The 22,069-nt window shown below is 40.3% G+C and overlaps 1 protein-coding gene across 1 annotated transcript in view; it reads left to right on the top strand.

Annotated features, from left to right (window-relative positions):
• GYPC (glycophorin C (Gerbich blood group)) overlaps positions 1-22,069 on the top strand; it is a 35,612-nt gene that overhangs the window by 5,750 nt on the left and 7,793 nt on the right. Inside the window, exon 2 of the mRNA XM_049810474.1 lies at positions 21,863-21,913. Within this exon, the coding sequence (XP_049666431.1) occupies positions 21,863-21,913 (51 nt within the window). The remainder of the gene's footprint in view (positions 1-21,862; positions 21,914-22,069) is intronic.

Genomic DNA, 22,069 nt, shown 5'->3' with positions numbered 1-22,069 from the left:
ATTTATTTGTAACCCATAACTCAACTGCATCAAGTAACAATACTGCAACGTTATAACAACAGACATGCAGCTCATAATTCGTAGCTGAAATAAGACCTGTACTCCTCTGTTTCTCCAAGAGTCAGCATGATCTAATTCACACCAGATTCCTATCTCTTCAGTGTTAGCATGGAAATCAAATGCACTGTCTGCGCTGTGCTGCTCCCTTATTGCAGATGTACCTTGCACGTGTAGTTTCACCAATGAGACATCTGGCTAAGTGATTTTCCTCTTAATTAATCTTCTCATCTGCAAAGGAGGCCAGTTTCTCATATCTTCTTCTCTTCTGACATATGTTTCACCACAGGGTTCTTCCTGATGAAGCAGAAAACTTCACTTAAAATCTCAATGGGTTAAACTTGTTCTACTGCATTGAAGTTTTAAAGTGATTTTTTTTCTCCTTCCCTCTGCCTCTCTTTTTCATCTTAGAAAAAAAAAAAAAAAATCAGTTATTTCATGAGGGTCTGCCTCTTTCTTCTTCAGATAAGCCCTGAAATAGAGTTAAGCTTTTTATCAGTAAGTTGCAGGGGGGCCTTTGAACACACCCTGAGACAGCTCCATGTTATCATGAGTGATAAATGCCTATTTTACTGGGGACTGCATGTTTAAAATGTCTAGTTTTATGAGGCGGTCCACATTATAAAGAGCATGTGTGACAAGGTCACAGCAATGCAGAATCACACATCAAGTCTTTACATATGTGTGGGTGTTTAAATTTGCAAACAGAGACTATTTTAGTAAGATCAAACCTAGAAAATGGATTTAAATTCTTTATATATGTACGTATATACACACAGAGTGTTTCTATATATAATATACTGTATAACTGTATGCATATATAATATACCATGTATCTGTATGCATACATATACACAGACATACTTATATATACACACACCCCACCCTTTTCGCTACTTAAATGCCTTTTCACTAGTCAGACTTCTGGATATGGAGAGGTTTATTTCCCTGACCAAATCTCTATTCACAGACCAATACCCACAAGCTCATGTTTCCTTTATTATATGATAGATAACTTCAAAAGTAGGAGAAAAAAATGACTAAATTTTTGAAGGCTTAGCAGAGGCATAAACTCAGTAACAAGAAAGAAAGCAAGAAGATGATTTGGGCTACATATGAGAAGTTGGAAAACATTACAAAATACTGTTTTTATATGATATAGTAACACATTAACGAAACGGCCTTATGCAAGCTATCCTTTGCAGATGCCAGATTCAGGTGTTTCTGCTGACTCTATAAACAGTCAGAGCCTAGAAGCTTGCCATGGTATAGACACTGAATCACTCCATGTTTTAAATTTAAGCATCTACAGTATTTGCCTGAATCCATCTTGGAGACTATTACAGGACCGATGTCTACATCAGCAAAGATCTAGAGAACTTAAGAAACAAGGAGGAAGGAGATGTTCCATATGTATCAAGCTACTTAAAAGGGGAGAACCCAGATTAGGAAAAGACCAAGTCTGCGCTCTTCTTCAGGCAGTGAATGGTACAAGTTTAAACCTCAAGCAGGCAGGAGATTTGGTCAGGTTTATGTTCCTCTAGTAGCTCATCTGTGCTGGGAGAATTTGGTAGTTGCATCTTCAGGACAGTTTTCTAGAAAAACTGATTATTTTGGCATATTCATGCTGAAATGAAAGTTTTTCTTTAAAAAATAACTACCCTCCTTTGGAAACAGAATACTTACTCAAGAATAAATTCAATCATATTGTGTAATTCTGTGTCCACCTCAAACAGTTATGGAAAAATTAATTTATACTGGAATAACCTTCATAGAATTGTTACTCCAGGTTAACCTGATCCTTTTGTGTAGGCAAATTTGTTCTCTGTACACAAGAAAAATAAGCTTGTTTCTTTGAAAAAGCATTCTTACTAGGACAAAAGCAAGATGCTTCTCATCTGCTAATTGACTGTTTCAAAAATTTCAGTCACTTAACAAGGGATGAAAAAGCAGCTCCTGATGATCAACTTTAGCTAAACCAAATAATCCTTAGGTAAAACAAATAGCCTGCAAATCACCTAACCATAGGTGATTAAAGAGTTACATGTATGAATGAGTAGAGGGAAAAAAATATTTCTAGTGGATTATGAAGAGTTACCGTAAAAATGTGGTCATCCAAGAATTCAGGAAACTTGTGTGCATTTTCAAAAATTATGAAGTATGTTTAAAAAGGCACTCCGGCTTTTTACATTTTGTTTCTGTCTTCTGGGATCTATATGGGAATATTGTTGAATACTGCCTTCAAGGTTTTCTTAGCATATATTAGGGCTAGAAATTTACCAGTTTATTATGAGATTACATTTTCACTAGAGTCTGTTATTATCTTGAGGCATTAATAACCAGCACTCATGAGCTAGCAGAGGTTGGTCTTCTAACTATTGATGGTTCATTCAAGTGTCACAAGCACAGTCCCTGTCCTATCCAATACAGAGAGCAGAAAATTAAATTCTTGGTGTATCTGTGATGCAAGAATGCTCTCAGAGAGCAGACCAGTCTCTACCATTACATCTCTCTCACACTTGCACTCTCAAGTTGTCTAGTTCAGATATCCTCTGCACCTCCTAATCCTTCCTGTCTGTCCCTTTCTCAGCCCACAGGTAAATGCTTATATCTCAACACAGGAGAGACACACAGGTCCCAGTTGTTAAATGCCATTTCCTCCCTTCTTTCAAGGACCTTCCACGGTCCTGGCAGTGGGAAGGAAGAAAAGCACCGGCAAGGAAGACATAAATCTTCCCCTGTCATCCTGCGGCCTGAGGCCTCGTTTCCTTTGGGAGTCACCCCCTCTTCCATCTCCCTCGCTCTCCTCTTCTCCATTGGTTTCTCTTTGCTCCCTCATCCTCACAGCTTGCTATGAAACACCACCTCCCTCCTCCAGATCTTTCCTGTCATCACATAGGAATTTTTATTTACAACCTGGGACATAGTTTTACATCCCGGATCACACAATTGGGAGAGTCTATTATTGTCTGTCTCTCTTGAATTTCCATAATTACATCAGTGGACTTTGATTTTTGGACTCTATTTCATAGAAATCCAATTTTTCCCTCACTGAATTCTTTGGGACTTTTTAATTTTAAAGAAGCCTATACTACCAGTTACTAATGGCAATTAAGGCCTTGGTGGAAACGGGGGAATATACACAGGACTAGGCTGCACCTCTATAAAAAACCCTGCATAAGGTGTTGAACAAAGCACACCAGGAAACAAAACTGCCGTTGAGAGCCATGCTTCCTTTCCAGCTTCCCTTTGTTTTGGGAAAAGAGGAAGTCATGGTTTTCTCACTCTTTTTCAAAACCATTCAGTGTGCTCTGCACACCCTGTCACTTTTCCTATTACTTATCCTGTCCTTGCTCCAGTCATGAAGAAGAGTGGAGTGAATAGCTTCTGCTAACATCAGGACAGCCAAGAACAGCACCAGGTCAGGGAGGAGAAGGCTGCTTTGTAGGTCTTTCTTGTGCAGGCTGTGTCCACCTAATGGAGAGGGACCAGTTCTTCTGAAAACTTGTTGATTGCCTTTGGCACTTTCCCATCTCCCACTGAGAGGAGTCTTCTCCTCCATACCTCAAGCTCAAGCAACGGTTAGTGTCAGGACCCTTGATTATTCTCAAAAAAATGAAAAATCACTTTCTGTCTCACTTTTTTTAGAGCTGGATGGATCGGGTCCCTCCAAACACCTCTCCCATGCTGCGTACTTGCCCACCCGCCTCACCATATCTCCCCAGTTTATGCTCCCTCCTTCTCAAGTTAACCATCCCATGCTCTGACCCAAGAACCTAGCTCTCATTTCTACTTACTTGCTGTACAGTGGACAATTTTAGATTACTTCAAGTCCAAGCCGTTACCACAAAGGCAGTGATGCATGATGACTCTGTGTGACGAGAGATGGAAAAGATGGTGTTGTACAGCCCCAGAAAGAAGCTGGTTTGCTCACAGCATGGGTTAGCCAAGTCTTTCCTCTGTTTCCAGCTCTCCAGTCAACGTGTCCTTCCTACTTATGATTAATAGCAAGCTCTTACCATCTTTCCTCTCACATCCTTCCCATTCCTTCTTAACAAAATACAGTCTTCTCCATTGCATAAATGTATTCTTTTCGCTTTGTTTAGTCTGTAAATTCCTCAGGACAGAAATTACCTCTCCTTCCATCTCCTTTCTAAACAAAAAACACCAAAAAATTATTTGCCATTTCAGTGTTCATGATAAGGGTCACTGACCACATCCATCTTCCCAAGTTACCTCATCTTAGCTGCTCATTCTGGGCAGAGATTTAGGCCTCCTGAAGCATAAAGTACAAAAAACAACTTTAGATATGACATCAACTGGCAAAGCATATCAAGTTGGAAGGACTGTAGGGTTTTCTCCTTGAAAATATTTTTCCCCTAAACATATTTATTTGTATTCTCTGAGGTAGTCTCTAGACTGTGGAGATCAAAGAAAGCTGGAAATCCAGCAGAGTTTTTAAGTGCATTAAAGGTAGCGTGTTTCAAAGCCACATGCCTGAACATTTAAGCACCATGGAAGAAATGAAGTAGCAGGTGGTAATACATGTAAACATGATTGTTCTAATCTTCATACTTTTCGACTTGTCAAAGCCTAAGTCTGTGACACAACGTTTGACAAAGAGCAAAAATAAAGGATGCTGCATGCACACACAGATACACAGCAGAAAACCCAAGGACACCAGCCAGCTTTGGGTTTTCTCTTTGAGCCACATTTCTGATCTTGTAAGTCATTTACAGCAATAAGGATGTGGATTTACCAGACTTATATGGAACCTGGCAAACCTGAGCACAGAGTGAGTGCTTCTTGGGAGATTTGAACACAGAAATGTAGTTCTCTGCTGCACAATTTTTCGCCAAGGTAAAGACTGTAAAATGCCATCCACTACAGACTAGCGGCATTTTGTAAATGTCTGCATATTGTGAATAGATATAACCAGTCTTTAATGTTCATCACTTAGCAACCGAAGCATTGCGGAAATATTTTCTGGTGGTTTCAGAGAGTCAAAGTGAGACAAAATGAGACTATTTTTCTTTTTATTACCCCTAAAGAAATCAGAACATAATAATAAGAGGTGTCCACCAGATCTAACCCCTTTCCTACCATAACTTTTGGTGCATGTTTTCTGATCAGCTCTAGCTGCCAAGAGAAAGCTTCATCACCTGAGGTCCTGGCATGTAAACAAATAGTTGACCATTTCTGTCTCCTTCACTTTTCTGCAGAGCTTCTCAGGAAATGCATTGCCGTAGTCAGTGGTGTTGAGATGCTTGTACCCTGGAACTTGAGATTGCTCATATTGATTTCATTGGACTTTGGATCAGAATTTGCTGATTTCAGATCTTCACTTTTTAATATTCCTCTGCTTCAAATGTCTTGATATAGCTCACAGCAGCCTCATCTACTATCACCACAGATTTTAATGAACGTAAAGTGATTTATCCATGGTAACGAGCTCTTGCAGGGGGTAGTGGGGAGCAAATAAAGATAAACTGATCCGGTATGCTCCCAAAGAATACTTCCTGCTGATTCAAGGTTCTTGCACATTAAGAAAAGATGTCTATGGCTCCTGAGCTCATTCTCCCTGTGGATTAATGATCCATAAGGGACTCCCTGTACCAAGGAGGAGTAAATCACCCCTCCTGCTTTTGGCAGGCAGGAATGCAACTGGGGAGATAAATGCTTTTACATTTCTCTGAACTTTGCTGTTGCTCCTTGGTAAAAGACTTCCGCCTCTGGAATCCATTAAAATCTGTGAAACTCAGACAAAGACTCTTCTTCCTCCTCCCACATTTTGTGTGAGATGCTTAATCTCTGCATCCTGGGGACATAACCATTTGTGAGCTGGAAAGAGAGCATAAGCCAAGCCCTTCTCCTCTTGGGGTACCTCCTCTGATTTCCTTTACTTGCGATGAATGAAACCTTTCATTTCAACAGCATCTGACTTGTGTCAGAAGGTTCATGACTAACTGGAGCAACAATGGGGTGGCTGAGACAGATGAAACTGTTTAAAATGTGTGATTGTTAAATAACTAAGGATCAGCTTTAAACACAGGGGGAGAAAGCAAGAGGAGGTATGACTGCATGGCACTTTTTAAGATTAAATGCAGCCTGGACTTCTTCTCCCTACTCCTCTCCATGACTTGCATTCCTTTAAGGAAAAGGTCATGCCTTCTCTCCCGGGTGCTACAAGCCTTCCTCAGGCAGGAGGCGTATCCTGTGTCCTGTTTTCTCCAGAGGCCAATAGTGGAGCAGATGGGAGCATGACTTCCACGTCGTCGCTGCTTCCACTGTGCTGTTTTTAAGTGACTTGAGTACCAAATCACTGAGTGAATCACCCTCCCTTTCAAACGTGGTGTATTCCAGCCCCAGGACCTTGCAGGGTCTTGCAGCTGCTGGAGGTGGCCAGAGGGGGAAGTACCAGCTACCCCCTTTGGAGGTCTGGGTGCCTATTTTTGTCAGATATAAAATTGCAGCAGTCATTGTGGGAGGAGGGGGGCACACGTCCTGTAATTAAAGGTTGTGTCTGTGGTTCATTCCAGAGGAGAGATGTGTATTTTCCCCGTTGAATGAGGAAAATATGCTTGGAAACTGGAACATCTAGCACATGCTGTTTTCTGCCTAAGTGATTTCCTTCACAGCTCACACCTGAGAAGAGGCTCTCAAACCCTAAAGGATCAACCCTCCTTGGTCATGCCCTGCTACCTGCAGCACACAGCAAGGTCCAGGAGTTGTGGGTGCCTGAGGGAAGTCTGCCAGGGACATACTGATAAATGTGGGTGTCTAGCTTTGCAACTGATTTTGTTTGCCACTATTTGGCACATTAAGGTAAGAGCTTGCTGTCTGTGGGCATGAGCATCCATATCCCTAAGAGGATACCTCTGCCCGACACTGAACATAATCCTGGGTGAGGGGAGATGTAATAAGAAATGCAAAATCAGTCCCTTGACAGGCCCAAAGCCATGGCACACCAGCTGTGGCTGATGGCCATATCATCTCCCCAGACTCCCAGGGCACACATATCTGTCCTTCCCATTCCCCATCCTTGCTGGCATATTTCCAATCCATCTTCCAGCTAATGGGATTTGGTATCGATTTTCCCCGTCCTTTGTTTCACTGCCACTGCACAATGAAGTGATGTGGCATTACCATGGCTGCCTGTGTGTTTCCCTTGGCCCTCATCAGCTGGCTGTTAGGTTACACCAGTATCAAGAAAAAGAGGGACACTTTCCCAGGGACACTGCCACCTCTTCCCGTCTGCTACAGTATCCATAAGAAGTGATTGCCAAGGTAGGTTTGATCCTGATGGTGCTGGGTGTTCTTGCCTAACTAGGACTTAAACACATTTTCAGCTCTGCCCATGGAAGTGCTGTAGTGAGCATGGAGCTGATGGTCCATCTTCCCTGTTAGAGCCAGCAGCAGATGCCTAATGGAGAGTTAAAGCAGAGGGCAACCACCCAGGGATCTGAGGCATGGGAAATTCTTGAGCCAGAGTTAGCATTTCAGTGTTTAAAGGGTTGCCTTGGGGTATAAAAGCTTTTACATTTACCAGAGATTCTCATATAAAATACTTTAACCTCCTGCTCACATCCAGACTCAGCGCTTGGCAGGACTGAGCCTTACCTCCCCCTCTTCCCTCTCCTTGAATGAGCTCTTTTAACTTGCAGTTAAAGGAATTCAACCTTGGGAGCTCAGCATTACTGAAAGCACAGCTTATGGCAGGGAGCAAGGCGCTCCTCTGCCTTGTTCACCCAGGTAACCACAGTGCCTCCAGGAGCCATGAAGAAATGCACGTGGCCATGACTTTATCCTTTTGTCCTCTCTAACAGCCAGCTGTGCAGCAGGAGCCAGCCCGAGCAACGATAAAGGCTGTCGCCTGAAGCTCTCCATGCAACTCAGCACAGCACAAGGGTGCCAACATGCCTAGCTCCTTGTCTGGGAATGCAAGCAGGACAGGGAAACTCTCTGCCACTCCTTCTTCCCTCTTCATTCAGCTGAGCTCCTGCTTGTCACACAAAAACGTTCAGTGGAAGGCTTTAAGGAAGCAAAGCTAGACTGCTGGGTATGTCCCTTCTTCATAAAGTGTGTGCATATCCTAGGGAACACTTCTTACTGACTGTCTCTTAAAGGGACTCCAAAGAGCAAAGAAGTTAGAAAGACAAGTCTTAGAACTTCTGCCTGTGTGTTTAACTCTCATGGGGGTGGCAGGAGCACGGGGAAAGGCTACCGCGTCATATAAAAGTACCTTAGTGGATTTAGAAACACAGGCATTCAGGTCCTGTGGAAGAAGAAATTAAGTTTGACAGACAGGCCCTGTAAAATTGTGGGCTATTTTATCCACTGCTTTCAGTTTTCTATTCCTTCTCTGCAGACAAAACCAAAAATGCAAAAGGGGTGTGGGCTTTACTCCTGTCTGACTTGTAACAGATACATACTTGTGTCCAAGCCTTGCCCTGACATGAAGTACAGCATAGGTCCCTCTGAAATAAACTGCAGCTCACACATATCTCAGGGTGGAACTTGGCTCTTAAACAAAGTTTAATGGGAGTCTGCTCTGGCTGAACTCTACTTATGACTTCATATTTTCCAGGGTTGTGCTAGTGGTTGTTCATTTTTCTTTTTCTTTTTTTTTTTTCGTTCTCTTTATACTAATAGGTACTTCAGTGCTATAACTTGACCTTATGATACTGTTCCAAAGCAGACTTCTCTGGAGGCAATGGTAAATAGTTTGGGTATGTTATGAAAGGGCTTTGAGAAATTTACAGGCTCTCTCATGACTGCTTGAGAAGGCAGATTTTTGCAGCCTGTTAGGCAGCATCAGCTGGTGAATAAAATGGGAAGCTGGAAAACAGATAAGATGGACAGAAGCTATATATGATGATCTTGACAGTGCAACCTTGGTTCTATCATGTTTCTAATATTTGTAAAATAGTTTTTAAAAGCTTTCACTATTGGCCTATCTGAGCAGTTGGAATGTGTGGGAGATTGGCCACCAACTTCAAAGGGAGCAGAAGCAGTTTAGCAGAGAGAGTTTTTGCCAATCCCACTCTGTATGTATACCAGTTGGTATTTCACTTGGTGTGTTGGAATGGTGCCCTGTTTTGATACAAGTGTAAATGGGACAGCAGTGACTGCTGCTGCTCAGCTGCAGAGCAGGACTGCTGCTGATTCAGCTGCGGAAGAGCAGCATCCCTCCAGGCAGTGGGGGAGGTACAGAGTAACAGCTCTGCCCTAGGGTCCCTATTTTGACAGCTGAGAGAGGGCCCTTACTTTTTCGTGCATTCCAATATACTCTTACATAGGGAATACCAAGGCCAACTTTTTCCATGGCCTTCTAGAGCTACTGTATTTCAAAGGAGTCACTTGGCTGTAAAAACTGGAGTTTTCTGTTCTGTTCAGAGCAATCTAGCAAGGAAATCTCTGGCTTTATCCAACTGTTTTTTTCCTTATGCTTTTCTTTTGGGGTACTTGTTTTTTTCTGAGTGCAGATTTATAATATACTTCACCTGCCCAAAAGAGCATTCCTGCCTTTTGCCCTCTCTGTCTGCACCTAGCAAACCCCTCCCTGTCAACAGATCAACAGACAGTCAGACCACATGTTGACTTGGATTAGTTTGCCAATAAATACCCCCCACCTTTTTCCTTTTGGTGGGCTGGTTTTCTGCTAGATCAGCTTGAAAGGAAAAGGGTTAGGAGCAGGAATGCCCTTTTCTGCTGGAATGTAACAGCCAGCTCAAATCACAACAATTCACTCTTAGCTTTTCTGCATGTATATTTCATATATTTAGGAAAGGACTAGCCCAAAGGCTTTACAATAAATCCAAAATATTTTTATCAGAGAAGTGCCATAGCAAGCATTTGTTGCTATTGAAAAGTACTAGACCATATTTCTTTGCTTAATGACACACATTAATCCTCCATTGAAATTGCCAGAGCTCTCCAAGCCGAATCTGTCTTTAAAGGTTTAAAATATAGTCCAAACTATGAAAATGTAGCATTCTGACAGAAAAAGGAGCTGAAAAAAATCTTGGCAATGTCCCTTTGTTTTTTCCTTTGCTGTTTAAACCACTAAGGACATCATCTACAAGCTTCGAAATGGTCGCAAAAACATGGCATTTTTTAAATTGGTCACCAAAATAGGAATATTATCCAAGTACCCACTGCTACTTCTATTTTCAGTCCAGTTTCCTAATGAAATGAATCTTATGTGTTCCTGCTGTCCATCTTTCTGCTTAATCATCTGCTCATCCATCTGCCACTTCCCATCAAGAACTTTTGGATCCACTGACCAGTTTCAACCAGATTTTAAAAAGAGGCAGAAGCCTCAGAAATTATTATCATTCTCCAAGTTGTTTGAAAGTCAACATTTGTCTACAGACAGCCATTCAAGTGAGCAGTAACCCAAAAAGGACTCCTTATTAGGAGACTAAACGAAATGGAGTTATTTTCTAGTTGGGAATGTAGTAGCATCAAATTTTGACACAATAAGATTACTTCCATAAACATGATTGCAACTTAACAAGCAAAAACAAAGTGTAAGACACTATTTAAGCACCTGTAGGAGAGATCTAACCCTTCTGACCAGTGCATGTTGAAAGCTCTGCAAAAAAGCTCTGCCTACCTTATAGAAAGGCTAAGCCCTCAGCACAGGCTTTGGAAAGGGATGGTTAAGCACTGCTAACAGTAATAGTTGGAATTTGTTTTCTCTAATTATAGACTCCAGAAAGCTAGGCTTCTAATCTGAGCTAGTCTTCTAGGTTTGCTGGTTGGTTGATGGGAAAAGAAATTCCCACCCCATCCCCCAGGATTCATCACACCTTTGTTGGAGCTGGATGGATCTCCTTGCAAGAAGGCATGTCAGAAGAGAAGAAAAGAGAAGAGAAGAGAAGAGACGAGAAGAGAAGAGAAGAGAAGAGAAGAGAAGAGAAGAGAAGAGAAGAGACGAGAAGAGAAGAGAAGAGAAGAGAAGAGAAGAGAAGAGAAGAGAAGAGAAGAGTTGGAAGGGATCTACAATAATCATATAGGCCAACTGCCAACTAGTGTCCTCTCTGCAGCACATGTGGAGACAGTTTAGATCACATAGGCTCCTTTCCAGTAGTCAAAAATCTTGCCAGGCTGGTTATTAGCTCTCCACCTACATGGTACTTACCGTTCATGTTTCATGAGGAGAGAGGAACATTAGTAATGAGTTGTTAATGAATCTCACAACAATATAAGTCCCATGCTGAAAAACTTTCAGTATATGGCTTCAGTGAAGGTTTTTTTCATGCTCATCTCTGTTAATGTATTCAGTATGCTATTTGTCAAATAATACCAGACAACTGTCCAAAAATAATAGACAAGCGAGACTTTTTTTTTTTTTCCTCTTTTTAACAATTATTGCACAATCTGTCTAGAATTGCTCAGATGAATGATAGATGGTAAAGAAGTTTTGCTAAAATTGCTCAACTCCATTCAGACAGCTTGGACTGATACATAAATGCTTTTCAGATGGGCTTTGTCTTTTTAAATGGAGCAGATATGCAAAAGAAATCTGCATATTCATTGCAGAATCCTTGGAAAATGAGAAATGTTGTTGCCCTGAGCTACTATTTGCCTTGCAAGTTTCTAAGGTGTTTCAATATGTTTTATTTTCTTTGTTTAATATGCTCAATATTTAAAGCATTTGGAAGATTGTTTCCACTACAGATATCTCCATTAATAATATTAACCTCATCAGTGCTCCAGGAAAGATCTCTGTGTCCCTGAAGAGCATATGCTAAACATCCTGACATTTCCACTTGCAATGCTTAGTAGATAGTGCCTTAGGCAAGCACTGGTGTATGAGCTGGAAGTAGCTGAATACAATTCATATCAAATAAGCTAGGGGACAGAGCACAGAGAGCTCCTGTTTCCAAGAATTGTAACCTGTCGGACTGCTTTGCTACAAAATATTGGTGGTGAGAATGAGATATAAAGGAAGAAACCTACCCATGTTGGGAAAATTATTATACTTTTCTAAGGACAGTAGCCTGGCACTACATTCTTTGAATTGTCAGGATAGTATCTTCATGCATAACTGCAGGCTTTCACCAGGTTCCAGGTAATTTCTAGATGACATCACCTGTAATTTGATCATATCACCTGTAATTTAAGCACAAGGTCAAGCTTTTTCTTCTCAAAAGGAGAAATAGACATTTAACAGCCTTAATAGAATAATGGCCATGTTTCTTTCCTTGCATGTCATTGTTCATTAAAATAAGTTTTCTGCCAGCAACAGAGCCAGTCAAACACTCTTGGTTTTGGATTTATGACTCTGCCCCCTCAATCCCACCCCCTGCATGCACTAGCTCCCTCCCACAGCAGCTCCCCATGGGGAGGGGACGCTCCTTGCTGCAACTCCTCTGGACCTACATGCATGATGACTGGAAAGCATGTGGTGACTGGAGAACCGGCTGCTCCTTTAGCAGCTTAAAATTGCTGAGTCCTTGCTGCCTTTCCTTCACTGCTGGACCACCCTAGTCTCCCTTTTCTCTCCAGCCTACAGCTTTCATGAAAATTGAGGCAAACTGCTTATCTTTGCCTGCTCTTCCTTTAAAAACAGTTGAATAATGGAGTCAAAAATCATGAAGATTACAAGGACAGTCAGGCACACAGCAGGAACAGAGAAAATCAGTGCAGAAATGCTACCAAATGTATTTGATGGAAATATTTCAAATACTAACAGGCAGTTCAGTTTGTCTTAGTCAGGGGGTCTAATTTTAACTAATGTTTGTCTTAAACAGTGCCACATCTATAAAAAGGGTATGTTTCAAATGTAAACTAAAACCTAATCTTAAGAAGTTATTAAGTCATATAATCAAGCACAGCAACATTAAGGAACACAGAGATCACCTTATCCTCTGATGACACAGTAAAAAGGCCTGAGAGTCAGGGCTGAGGCTGGTAGACCTGTTAGGTACAAATTAAAAGTGCATCTTGGTAAATAATTACAAGCAGTTTCACAGTTAAATCATCTTACTGCATCATATAACCATTTACGCAAGGGGTTGGGAAGGAATTATCATGTCCTCCAAGACCTCTTGGCCTCTGACTTTCCACTGGAAGGTTCTGGCTCAAATTTTTATGCTTATGTTTCTAACATGCAAAGTTTAGGTCAGTGAGGTGTGCTTTTTTCATGCACTGTTTCTCAAGAATTACAAGTTAAGTATCTGTTACAGGTTGTCAGATGGGCTTTCACTGTATCCATAGTCAGCTCCTTTGATTACCTACTATCATTTGCAGCATTTACAATGGTTAATCAATTAAGCCAGTGACTCCTTTCCATTCAGCTTTGATCTAAGTGATTGAGCAAATGGCTGTTTTGTTCCCATTTTGATTCAGCAAAAATGACTACAGCTTGAAATTGTTGACTTTGGAGGAAAGTCAGGCAGAAATTATTTGGCAGATTTGCTGGATATTTAGTGTTTCTTTCAAAACCTTCCCAATTAAAAAACACTCAAAAGGAGTATTCTGTTCTGATGAAGAGGGGGAAGGTGGGAGGAGAGGGGACGCACGCAGGAAAACAGCCTGATTGTGGACTGTACCTTATGGACTGACTCATACCACATTTCTCACTCCTTTAATAAAGCAATACTAGGTCAATTTATCTTCCCCAGCAAGATATACATTTGGAGCATAAGCCAGCTCTGACACTTGTGAAGGAGAAATGTAAATGATGGCCTGGTTGACATTAACATATTTCCATGGAAAAGTAAGAAACTTTTCCAGTGATACGACTATAAACATGAGGCAGACAAAACAGGGCACAACTTGCAAGTTGCCACATGCAGCATTTTTCTGAAAAAGATTAGACCTTCTTCCAGGTCCACACACATCACTCACCCTTTGTATGATAAGAAGGCAGCATTTGCTCTTCAGACATCAAGCAGCTTTGCCATAGAGGCACACCAAAACCCAGCAACTATACATGAGCGGCAAGACCACCACAGGGTGAACCTTGGTGGCTTCCCACATCCCATCTCTAAATTCAAGATTTCCACAGCATCCTTTTGTGAGCTTCCTTGCCCACTTGCTAAGGAGCTCCAGTGCCAGGGAGGCAGGTCCTTTCTCTAACCTCTCCTCATCTCTGCGTTTCTTCTCCCAGCCCTGAAACCCTCTCGTTCCTCCTGATGCTATGAGCAGCAGACAGATCTATCTGAATTTCTCTGTTAATTTTTTTACTGTATATATACACAGTATATATACACAGTATATACATCAGTGTGAATACATAGGAGACATTAAATATCTGCTACCGGAGGGGACTCAGGGGCCTACAGTAAGCTGTCTCTCAAGTACTGTGCTGTAATGGGAGCTTTAAGGCTGTCACATTTATAGTACTTCTAAGGGGGCATTGCCATTTTAATGCTCTTACGGGATGCACTTTGCTTAATTGCCGTCAGAATTGGTGGTTGGTATTCAACCACCCTGAGCTAAGGAGCTAAAGTACTTTAATGTATGTCTCTAGAAAGTGCATACAAAAATTAAATAAATAAATAAAAAGCATGTGGTTTAAACTGAACTGTGAATTTGGGGTTTTTCCAGTTCTTGTGGGGGATAAACAGAAAAGTTTAATTTAACTAAAAAATCTGGATTTTGTTTAGATTATGTAATCTGTTAAAACACAATTTTCTTCTCTTTTTTAATACTTTAAAAATTTTGTTTCAAAATACAGAATATCTGTTCAGTTTTAAAAGATCCTTATTATTTTTCACCTAAAATAACTTCCCAAATTTCGTGAACATTTTCTCCTTCTCCCTCTTTTCATTAAGGGATATCATATGATGATTATGTTTTGACAAGTTGACTTTTAGTCCATTTGTCCATCTCTGATTTTCCCTAAGACCCAAGTGCAATTCAACTTCCCAAAAGAAGGAAAAACTGTGTGAGTGAAATCATTACTCCCTCAAACACTGGAAAACATATTTTCTCTTATTTACTGTATAACATTCTATAATGGTACAAAAATATTTTGCTGACACTGTATACCAGAATCAAATGTGAACTACTAAAATTATGTGGCAATCCTAATCTAATTAAACTAATTTGATAATGCCCTTTTATCCTCACTGTATTACAAAGTGTGAAAAGTCTTGAACAGACCTTTATGTTAATTGAATGAGACTGGATTTTGTCTTCTTGGAATTAATGACAAAGTACTTGCTAGCTGGGATAGCAAGAGGATTGGGCCCTGTGTATTTTAATTTTGTAGATATTTTTAGTCTGCATGATTTACCTTACATTTGGAGCACAGTCCATTTACTTACCCAAAAGATCATGTGGTGGTTGTTGTATGTCACCATTATTGTCCTTATAATAATTTAGTATATAAATGGAAGCCAAATTATTCTGTCTCTTGTCCAGATTGACAGATGAGAAACTGTTCCTTAATTTTAAAAGAACAGCCTTGATGTGTTTCATTATCTAATGGGAGATGGTGATGGCTTTTTCAGCAGAATGTGTCAAATTGATGGGTTCAGGCTGATGACCCTGTGGGATAAGAGATGCCAGCTCTGGCAGGGCACAGCACACTTACTGGCAAATATTAAAATAGGTAATGACATTTTTTTTTTAATCCAGAAAGGCCTCAGTGCGATGCATCCGATATCGTAACACAGGCCAGAGAGCAGCTTGAGCAATTAACATATTTTTAACATGAAGTTTTCAGAAGTTGGTTCAACTCATTTTTACACATGCAGCTGCAGTGAACCAGTTCTAACTATAGCTTGTAAATTAAATCAGTATGCTAAGGTTAATAGATTAATGATTTTCTCATGAATGCAATGTGTTGGCAAGGCACAAACATAAACCAAAGGGCAAGGAGGACATACCACAGTTGCATAAACAATGGAGATGTTAAGACTTCATTAGTTGTTCCATACTAAATGTGTGGTAAGAAAAGTCTTGCATCAGTGATGGCAATAGGGACACATTAAGACCTGGTTTTACAGTCAAGAGGAATGACGGCTGCAGAAGAGCCTATAAAGAACAGAAGAGAGCCCCTGGGAAAGGAACAGTTATAAGAAATAAATTTTCATGTACACGATATTAAAAAATTAAAAATTGCAAAAATTTTAGTAAAGGTTTTTAACAATTGCACAAGTTTCCTGGAGGACTCTGTAGATCCCTCAATACTTTCAGAAGTTTATAATATTTTACCGAACCCAATCAAATACCTTACGATTGTCTTCAGTGGAAGGAATTAGATCAGCAATGAGTGGTTTTGAAACCCCACCTAAACTCTTCACATAAAAAGGCAGTCTTCCTTTAAAATTACAACTTTTTTAAAACAAGGCAAAATTGATATAGTATGTTGTGCTAGGTCAATTGATACAACTGAAAAAAATAGACCGTAATTTACTAGACTCGGTATTACTGAGTAAACTGTATTTCATTAGTTTCCAGTTATACTTAAAGCTCTCTTTCAAATGTATGAATGTATGAAAGAACAATCAATACAGAGGCAAAATCCTTCTCTGAATTACATTTATATCTGGCCTGAATCAGTAACTGGATGTTATTCAGTTTGAACATCTCCCTTGTTTACCAGAAGTGCACAGATACATAGTACTAATATTTAAGACAAAACCATTAAACATTTAATAGTTGAATTCAAAAGACACATTTCAGCCTACAGACTGCTTACACACCACTTCCTGCAACGATACGGTCAATACTTGGAGTGGTTCTGCAGAGCACATCCATGGATATACCGAGAGAAGGTTGGGTTGTTCCTCTCCTGGAAAAGTCCCACTAGCAGCTGTGTTTTTCATAAGGTGGTTAGGTGAGCTGATTAAAGATGAAATCCTGCTGTGCATTTCCTAGTCTGCACACCTAGGAAAGCCCTAAGAAGGAAATCACGGCCCTAAGGACCTCAGCTCAGCATTCGCAGGGACTGAATGAATTCCAAGCACTTCTTTTGCAATGAACAGGTACAGCAAGAGAGAAAATGGGTTGCCCAAGAAAGCACTTAGAGACCTGCTCGAGTGTAATTTAGCAGCCAAGGCTTCGCCTGAGAGTGTAACCACAAGCAGGTAGCAATGGAGCATCGTGATAGAAGATGGCTTAAGCTGCTAAGAATCAAAAGCACAAGCTTATGGGTAGGAAAATCCTGAAAGGCAGGAGCAGGAGCAGTGCTGCCTGACTGGTGTTGAGTAGCTTTGAAAACTTTGTTGTAAAAGCTAGTTATCACACAGAGATATCTGTATACTCACTCAGCTTGACTCACCCTCCCCAAAACAGCAGTATCACCCACAGCTGCAAGGAGATTGTGACAACATGAGCTGTAATCTCAGGCTTTTCTTTCTATATTCAACACTACTTAGCAGTAAGCACTTGTCCAGCTTTAGTTTGGAGCTTTATCTTGGGAAATGAGAGAGACACTGAGAAGTTCGGGGTAAAGTCTATGTTACCCCATCACATTGCACTTATGGATTACACACCAGTAGATTAGATCTATCCTGTAGGATGATTCCCATACATTCATATCAAATGTGCCAAATGGGGATCCCTTCGCAGGTGCGGTTTCCCTTTCATGCCTTTTCCATGTGTAAATCCACAACAAGCGAACGTGTAGGTACACAAATTGCTAAACACAGTGCTGACTGCAAAAACACTAAGGGTGCAAGTACCAGATTTTTTTCTGGAAACTCCTTTAGCAGGCAAAAACTGTGCCTGAAAAATGAGAAAGCTTGAACCTCTCTGCAAGTTTATCCCATGTGTCAGTGACAGTAGCCACAGAAGCACATAAGGTATTGTTTCCTGCAAGTAGCAGGATCTAAAATCGATGCTTTCTATGCTGGATGGGAGAATGTATTTGGGGAATGAATACGCCCCTTATCACCATGTACGTTGAATGGCTTGTCACTTTGGATGTCTTAACATGGTTATACTTCTAAAGTAGCTCACTGATAAGTCTTGTCAGGATTCTCATAATACTTTGTGTTTTACTTAAAGACCTGTTTCCTGGTGTCACAAAATCATGCCAAAACCTCAGTTTTCATCTACAAAGTGCATTTTGGTTTTGGCATTGTAGAGAAGGGCTGGTAATTAAGACTTGAATGAAGCTCAGGTATGAAAGAAAGAGTAAATAAAAAAAGATTTAAATTATTTTAAAGCCAGTGTCATAATTTTTGAACAGGAAGTGACTTATGGATTTTAGTGGTTCAGTTTTGCAATCTAAAGAACAAATGAAACCATTACAACTGCCAAGAGAAGTGCATAGCAGAACAAGGAGAGTGCTGAACCTCAAACGTTTTCACTGCTGGACCTGCCTCCTTCAAACAAGTGCTCCTCAGCCAAAATGGAATGGGATCAATTGAAACTAGAAAAAAACTATCAAAATTAATGAAAGCCAAGTTTTATTGGACAATAGCACCTGGAGGAGATGCTTTAACAAATTTACCAACAAATTTAGCAGGAAAATCTCACCACTGGCTACATTAACATAAAAGCTAATAGTACTGGCTTTTTACCTTTGAAGCACGAAGGCAGAGATCTGCTTGCAGTATTTAAGTCAGGAATATTCCTGGGGCTTTCAGAAGCTGCTGCCTTCTCAGCATGATTTGATTGATGAGGATGAGACAGGTAGCAATTGTCGTTCTATTGCAAAATTCCTTATCTATAAACTTATGGGCAGAACTGGAATTTGATGAATTTCGGGTCATGGCACAAAGACATTTCTTTCCCTTCATTCTGACTTTTAGAAACATACTTTCCAACAACAGGCAATTTGATTTGGATGTTCTAGTCTTGATTTAGCCAACTCGTTCTGATGGCCAGAGATTTTACAAAAAAACAACTTTTCCCACAATCTTTTGATTTCTGCATGTCAAGGCAACAAATGGCACTAAATAACAACACTGTCTAAACACTTCAGGACCAGATTGTACCTATGGACAAGGGCCAGTATAACAGTGAGAGGAAGTTTTGCAAGGACAATTTAGCAGCAGATAACACAAAAGATGTCCTTGAAACAAAGGAAAATAGCCAAAACAGGTGTAACAGAAGATACTGAAATGCAGACCTCTGAGTCCTCTGCGTGTGAAGAAGAGCAGAATAAAGAAGGTACAAGAGGCCAAGCCTACATCCATTGCTCTTCTAAAAATTCCTCTGGTACCTTGTATATTTTTTCTGCCTCAGAAAGTGAAGATTCAGTCCTACAGTAATGCAGTGTGTTTCTCACATAGACTGAGCTGATGTTTAGAGAGACCACGCTGAGGTTCCTGGCCAAGCATGGATTCCTGTGTGGATAGTGGCTGTTGTCTCACCCCTGCTTTGGCAAGACGGCCTCATTTCATGAGTGCATGCCTTGCATTTTCCTCATGTTTGTGAAGGGTGATACTCCTTGAATCTTGAATGACACTGATACCTTCCCTTGCTGCCTAGCAATACTGTGATGTTGCCATGAATAACATAGCTATTTTTGGACAAAGTGAAATTTCGGAGGCTGTGAGACAGGCATAGAGGGTCCCTCTCTCCCCTCCATCATTGTTGCTCCAAAACTGATCCGGGGAGCAAACCCTGGAAACTTCTGGTCATCGGTGGTACCTGCAGTGTCCTGGCACTCTGGATGATGCAGCAAAAGGTCATCTGGGAGGACAGCAAGCCCGTTCCATGGTCAAAAGTCGACACACAAAGGAGAAGTCAGGCTCTTGTGCTTGCAGTTAAATGGGAACTGTGGTGAGTGAAGCCACATCAAGGTGTTAGGTGGTTGCTGAATAGCAGAGCATTGTCAGCTTAACAGATCAGTGCTGACTACACGATAGCTCAAGATGGGCCCAGCAGTCTTCTGAAAACTTAGAAAGTACAGTATGGAAATGAAAACTTTTCTGCAAAGTGGTGATACTGTAATCCATTATCAGAAAGCACTGTGGTGGCAAGTACTAGAGATAAGGCACCTGCTTGTTATCTGAATCTGAGAGGCACCTGGGAACGAGAGGAAAGAGCAGAGAGTTACTAGCATACCTTTTTATAATTAAAGGGATAATGATTTGATCTGGAATTAATGTTTGGAAGCAAGCTGTGTGGCTAGGGAAGCACTTTAGAATTCACACCTTCAAGTATTTGATTGCTGTAGAGAAGCCTGCTTTTTGGGCATGCAGCATATATTTGGTGTATAAAGAAATACAGAACAGTTTGACCTTGAAGCAATTAATCTCTTCTGAGGCACACGGGTTTTGAATGGACGTAGACATAATTTGAGTTTTTAAATTACACAAGGAGTGTTCAATCTTTCTATCACAGTACAACTGCAAGAAAATGCGGGAAGGATCTCTGGGGCAGAGGAAAGTACTCCTACTTTCTAGAAAAAGCATCTCCCATGTTTGGGAAGAGGGGGATACTTTGAATCTCAGGTCTCCTCAGTTTATTGCAATTTGATGTAAGGGACCGGACATGAGTAAGGAGAGAGCTGCTGATACTGTCTTATCCTTGTATCATATATCACAGATTTAGGAAAAGAAGAGCCAGATATCAGCCATAGTGCCACTGTTGAATTTACAGAAGGTTTTGGAATTACTATTTTTACCTTTTTCAGGGAAGTTTTCTATCCGCTGTATTTACCATGGGGAAATAAAAAAAAATTAAAAAAAAAAACACAAAACACATAAAGCTATTATTTGACTTGTTCAGAAACCAGTATCATTTAGAATTGCATAAATAGTACAATAATAAAGAAAGAAAGTAGTGTCCTATTATAAACCTAGCATGGAAAAACTCCAGGAGTTTATCACCTTCTCAGACATTCATATAATTCAGGACTAAGTGGGCTGATACAAATGGCATGAAATAAGGAGGAGAAAACAAGATCAGAATTGTACCCTGATCAGCTAAGGGGAAGCTAGTGAAGAAATGCTTGTCTATATGAATTTGCTTTCACTTAAGGTCTGTATCAAGCAATAAGGAGAGAAAAATCCTTACCATTCTTTAGGATATTTTTTTTATTTCTCCCCTTTAAAACACTTTGGCTAATCATTAGTTGTTTTGGATGTTCTTAGTAAGTGCTATAATTAAGATCAAAATGTAATTCAAATTCTAACTGCCCTTTCAGCAGCTTACAACTTTTCAAACCAATTTCTTACTTCTTAAAAAGACATGGTCAGGTACTTCTCTTTTGCATTTAAATTGAAAAGTTATCTTTTTTTTTATAAATTATAATCCAGTAAAGAACATAATTTGATTTATCAGCACTGAATTCAGACTTACTCTAAGTGGGGACTGTGTTTTATAAGACACACCTAACAGGTTTGCCTTGATTCCAAATGTAAGTTTAAAAGAAAACAAATGCTAAGATTAAAAACAGGATATTGCAGATAAATAAATACTAATTGAAATCAATACAGCCAGATTAATTTGCACCAAATCAAGATCCAGACCATACTCAGAAGAGCCATAATTGGGAAAATAAATAGGCACCAATATTTTTTTTCCCCAAAACTACCTTTCTGAGAGTAATCACAGTACCTAAACGTTCTTAATTTAATCATTCACTGGAGGATGTTACAGGTAAGTGCTCATAATAAACAGTAGGTGTTTCCCTGAGGGCCGTGATAGTTTGCATAATGTGCTAGCTATTTATTTTCCAGTGTTATGGTGGCAGAAAACTGTTACAGTACAGCTAACTCTAACGAGAAGTTTCATAAATGTCTTTTGCTAATGAGAGATCTTGTTTAAGTTCTGAGTTTGAGAGGTTAAACTAATACAGCACCACCAGTACAGTGACTGCTGTTACATATGATCCAATTCCTTTTTCTTTAATTAACTTTTGTATATTCTAATCTATTTATAGATGGAGACATTGAGAGCCCCACAGCTGGAGCAGATGTGGCTGTTATTGGAGGTAAGTAGCAGACCGTACTAAGCAGCACCATTAGAATTAAAACAGTGGGTTGGTTGATTTCTTGCATTTTGCAAAACCCCTACTTTGCTGACAAGACAACAGGAGCAACACAATTAGAGTTAATTAGGCCAGTGGGAAATCTGCTCCCAGAGGGGC

The sequence above is a fragment of the Accipiter gentilis genome, chromosome 1, assembly GCF_929443795.1.
Source record: "Accipiter gentilis chromosome 1, bAccGen1.1, whole genome shotgun sequence".
NCBI classification, from domain to species: Eukaryota; Metazoa; Chordata; class Aves; order Accipitriformes; family Accipitridae; genus Astur; species Astur gentilis.
The sequence above is the reverse complement of the archived record's forward strand: the minus strand, read 5'-3'. Positions and strand labels throughout refer to the sequence as shown.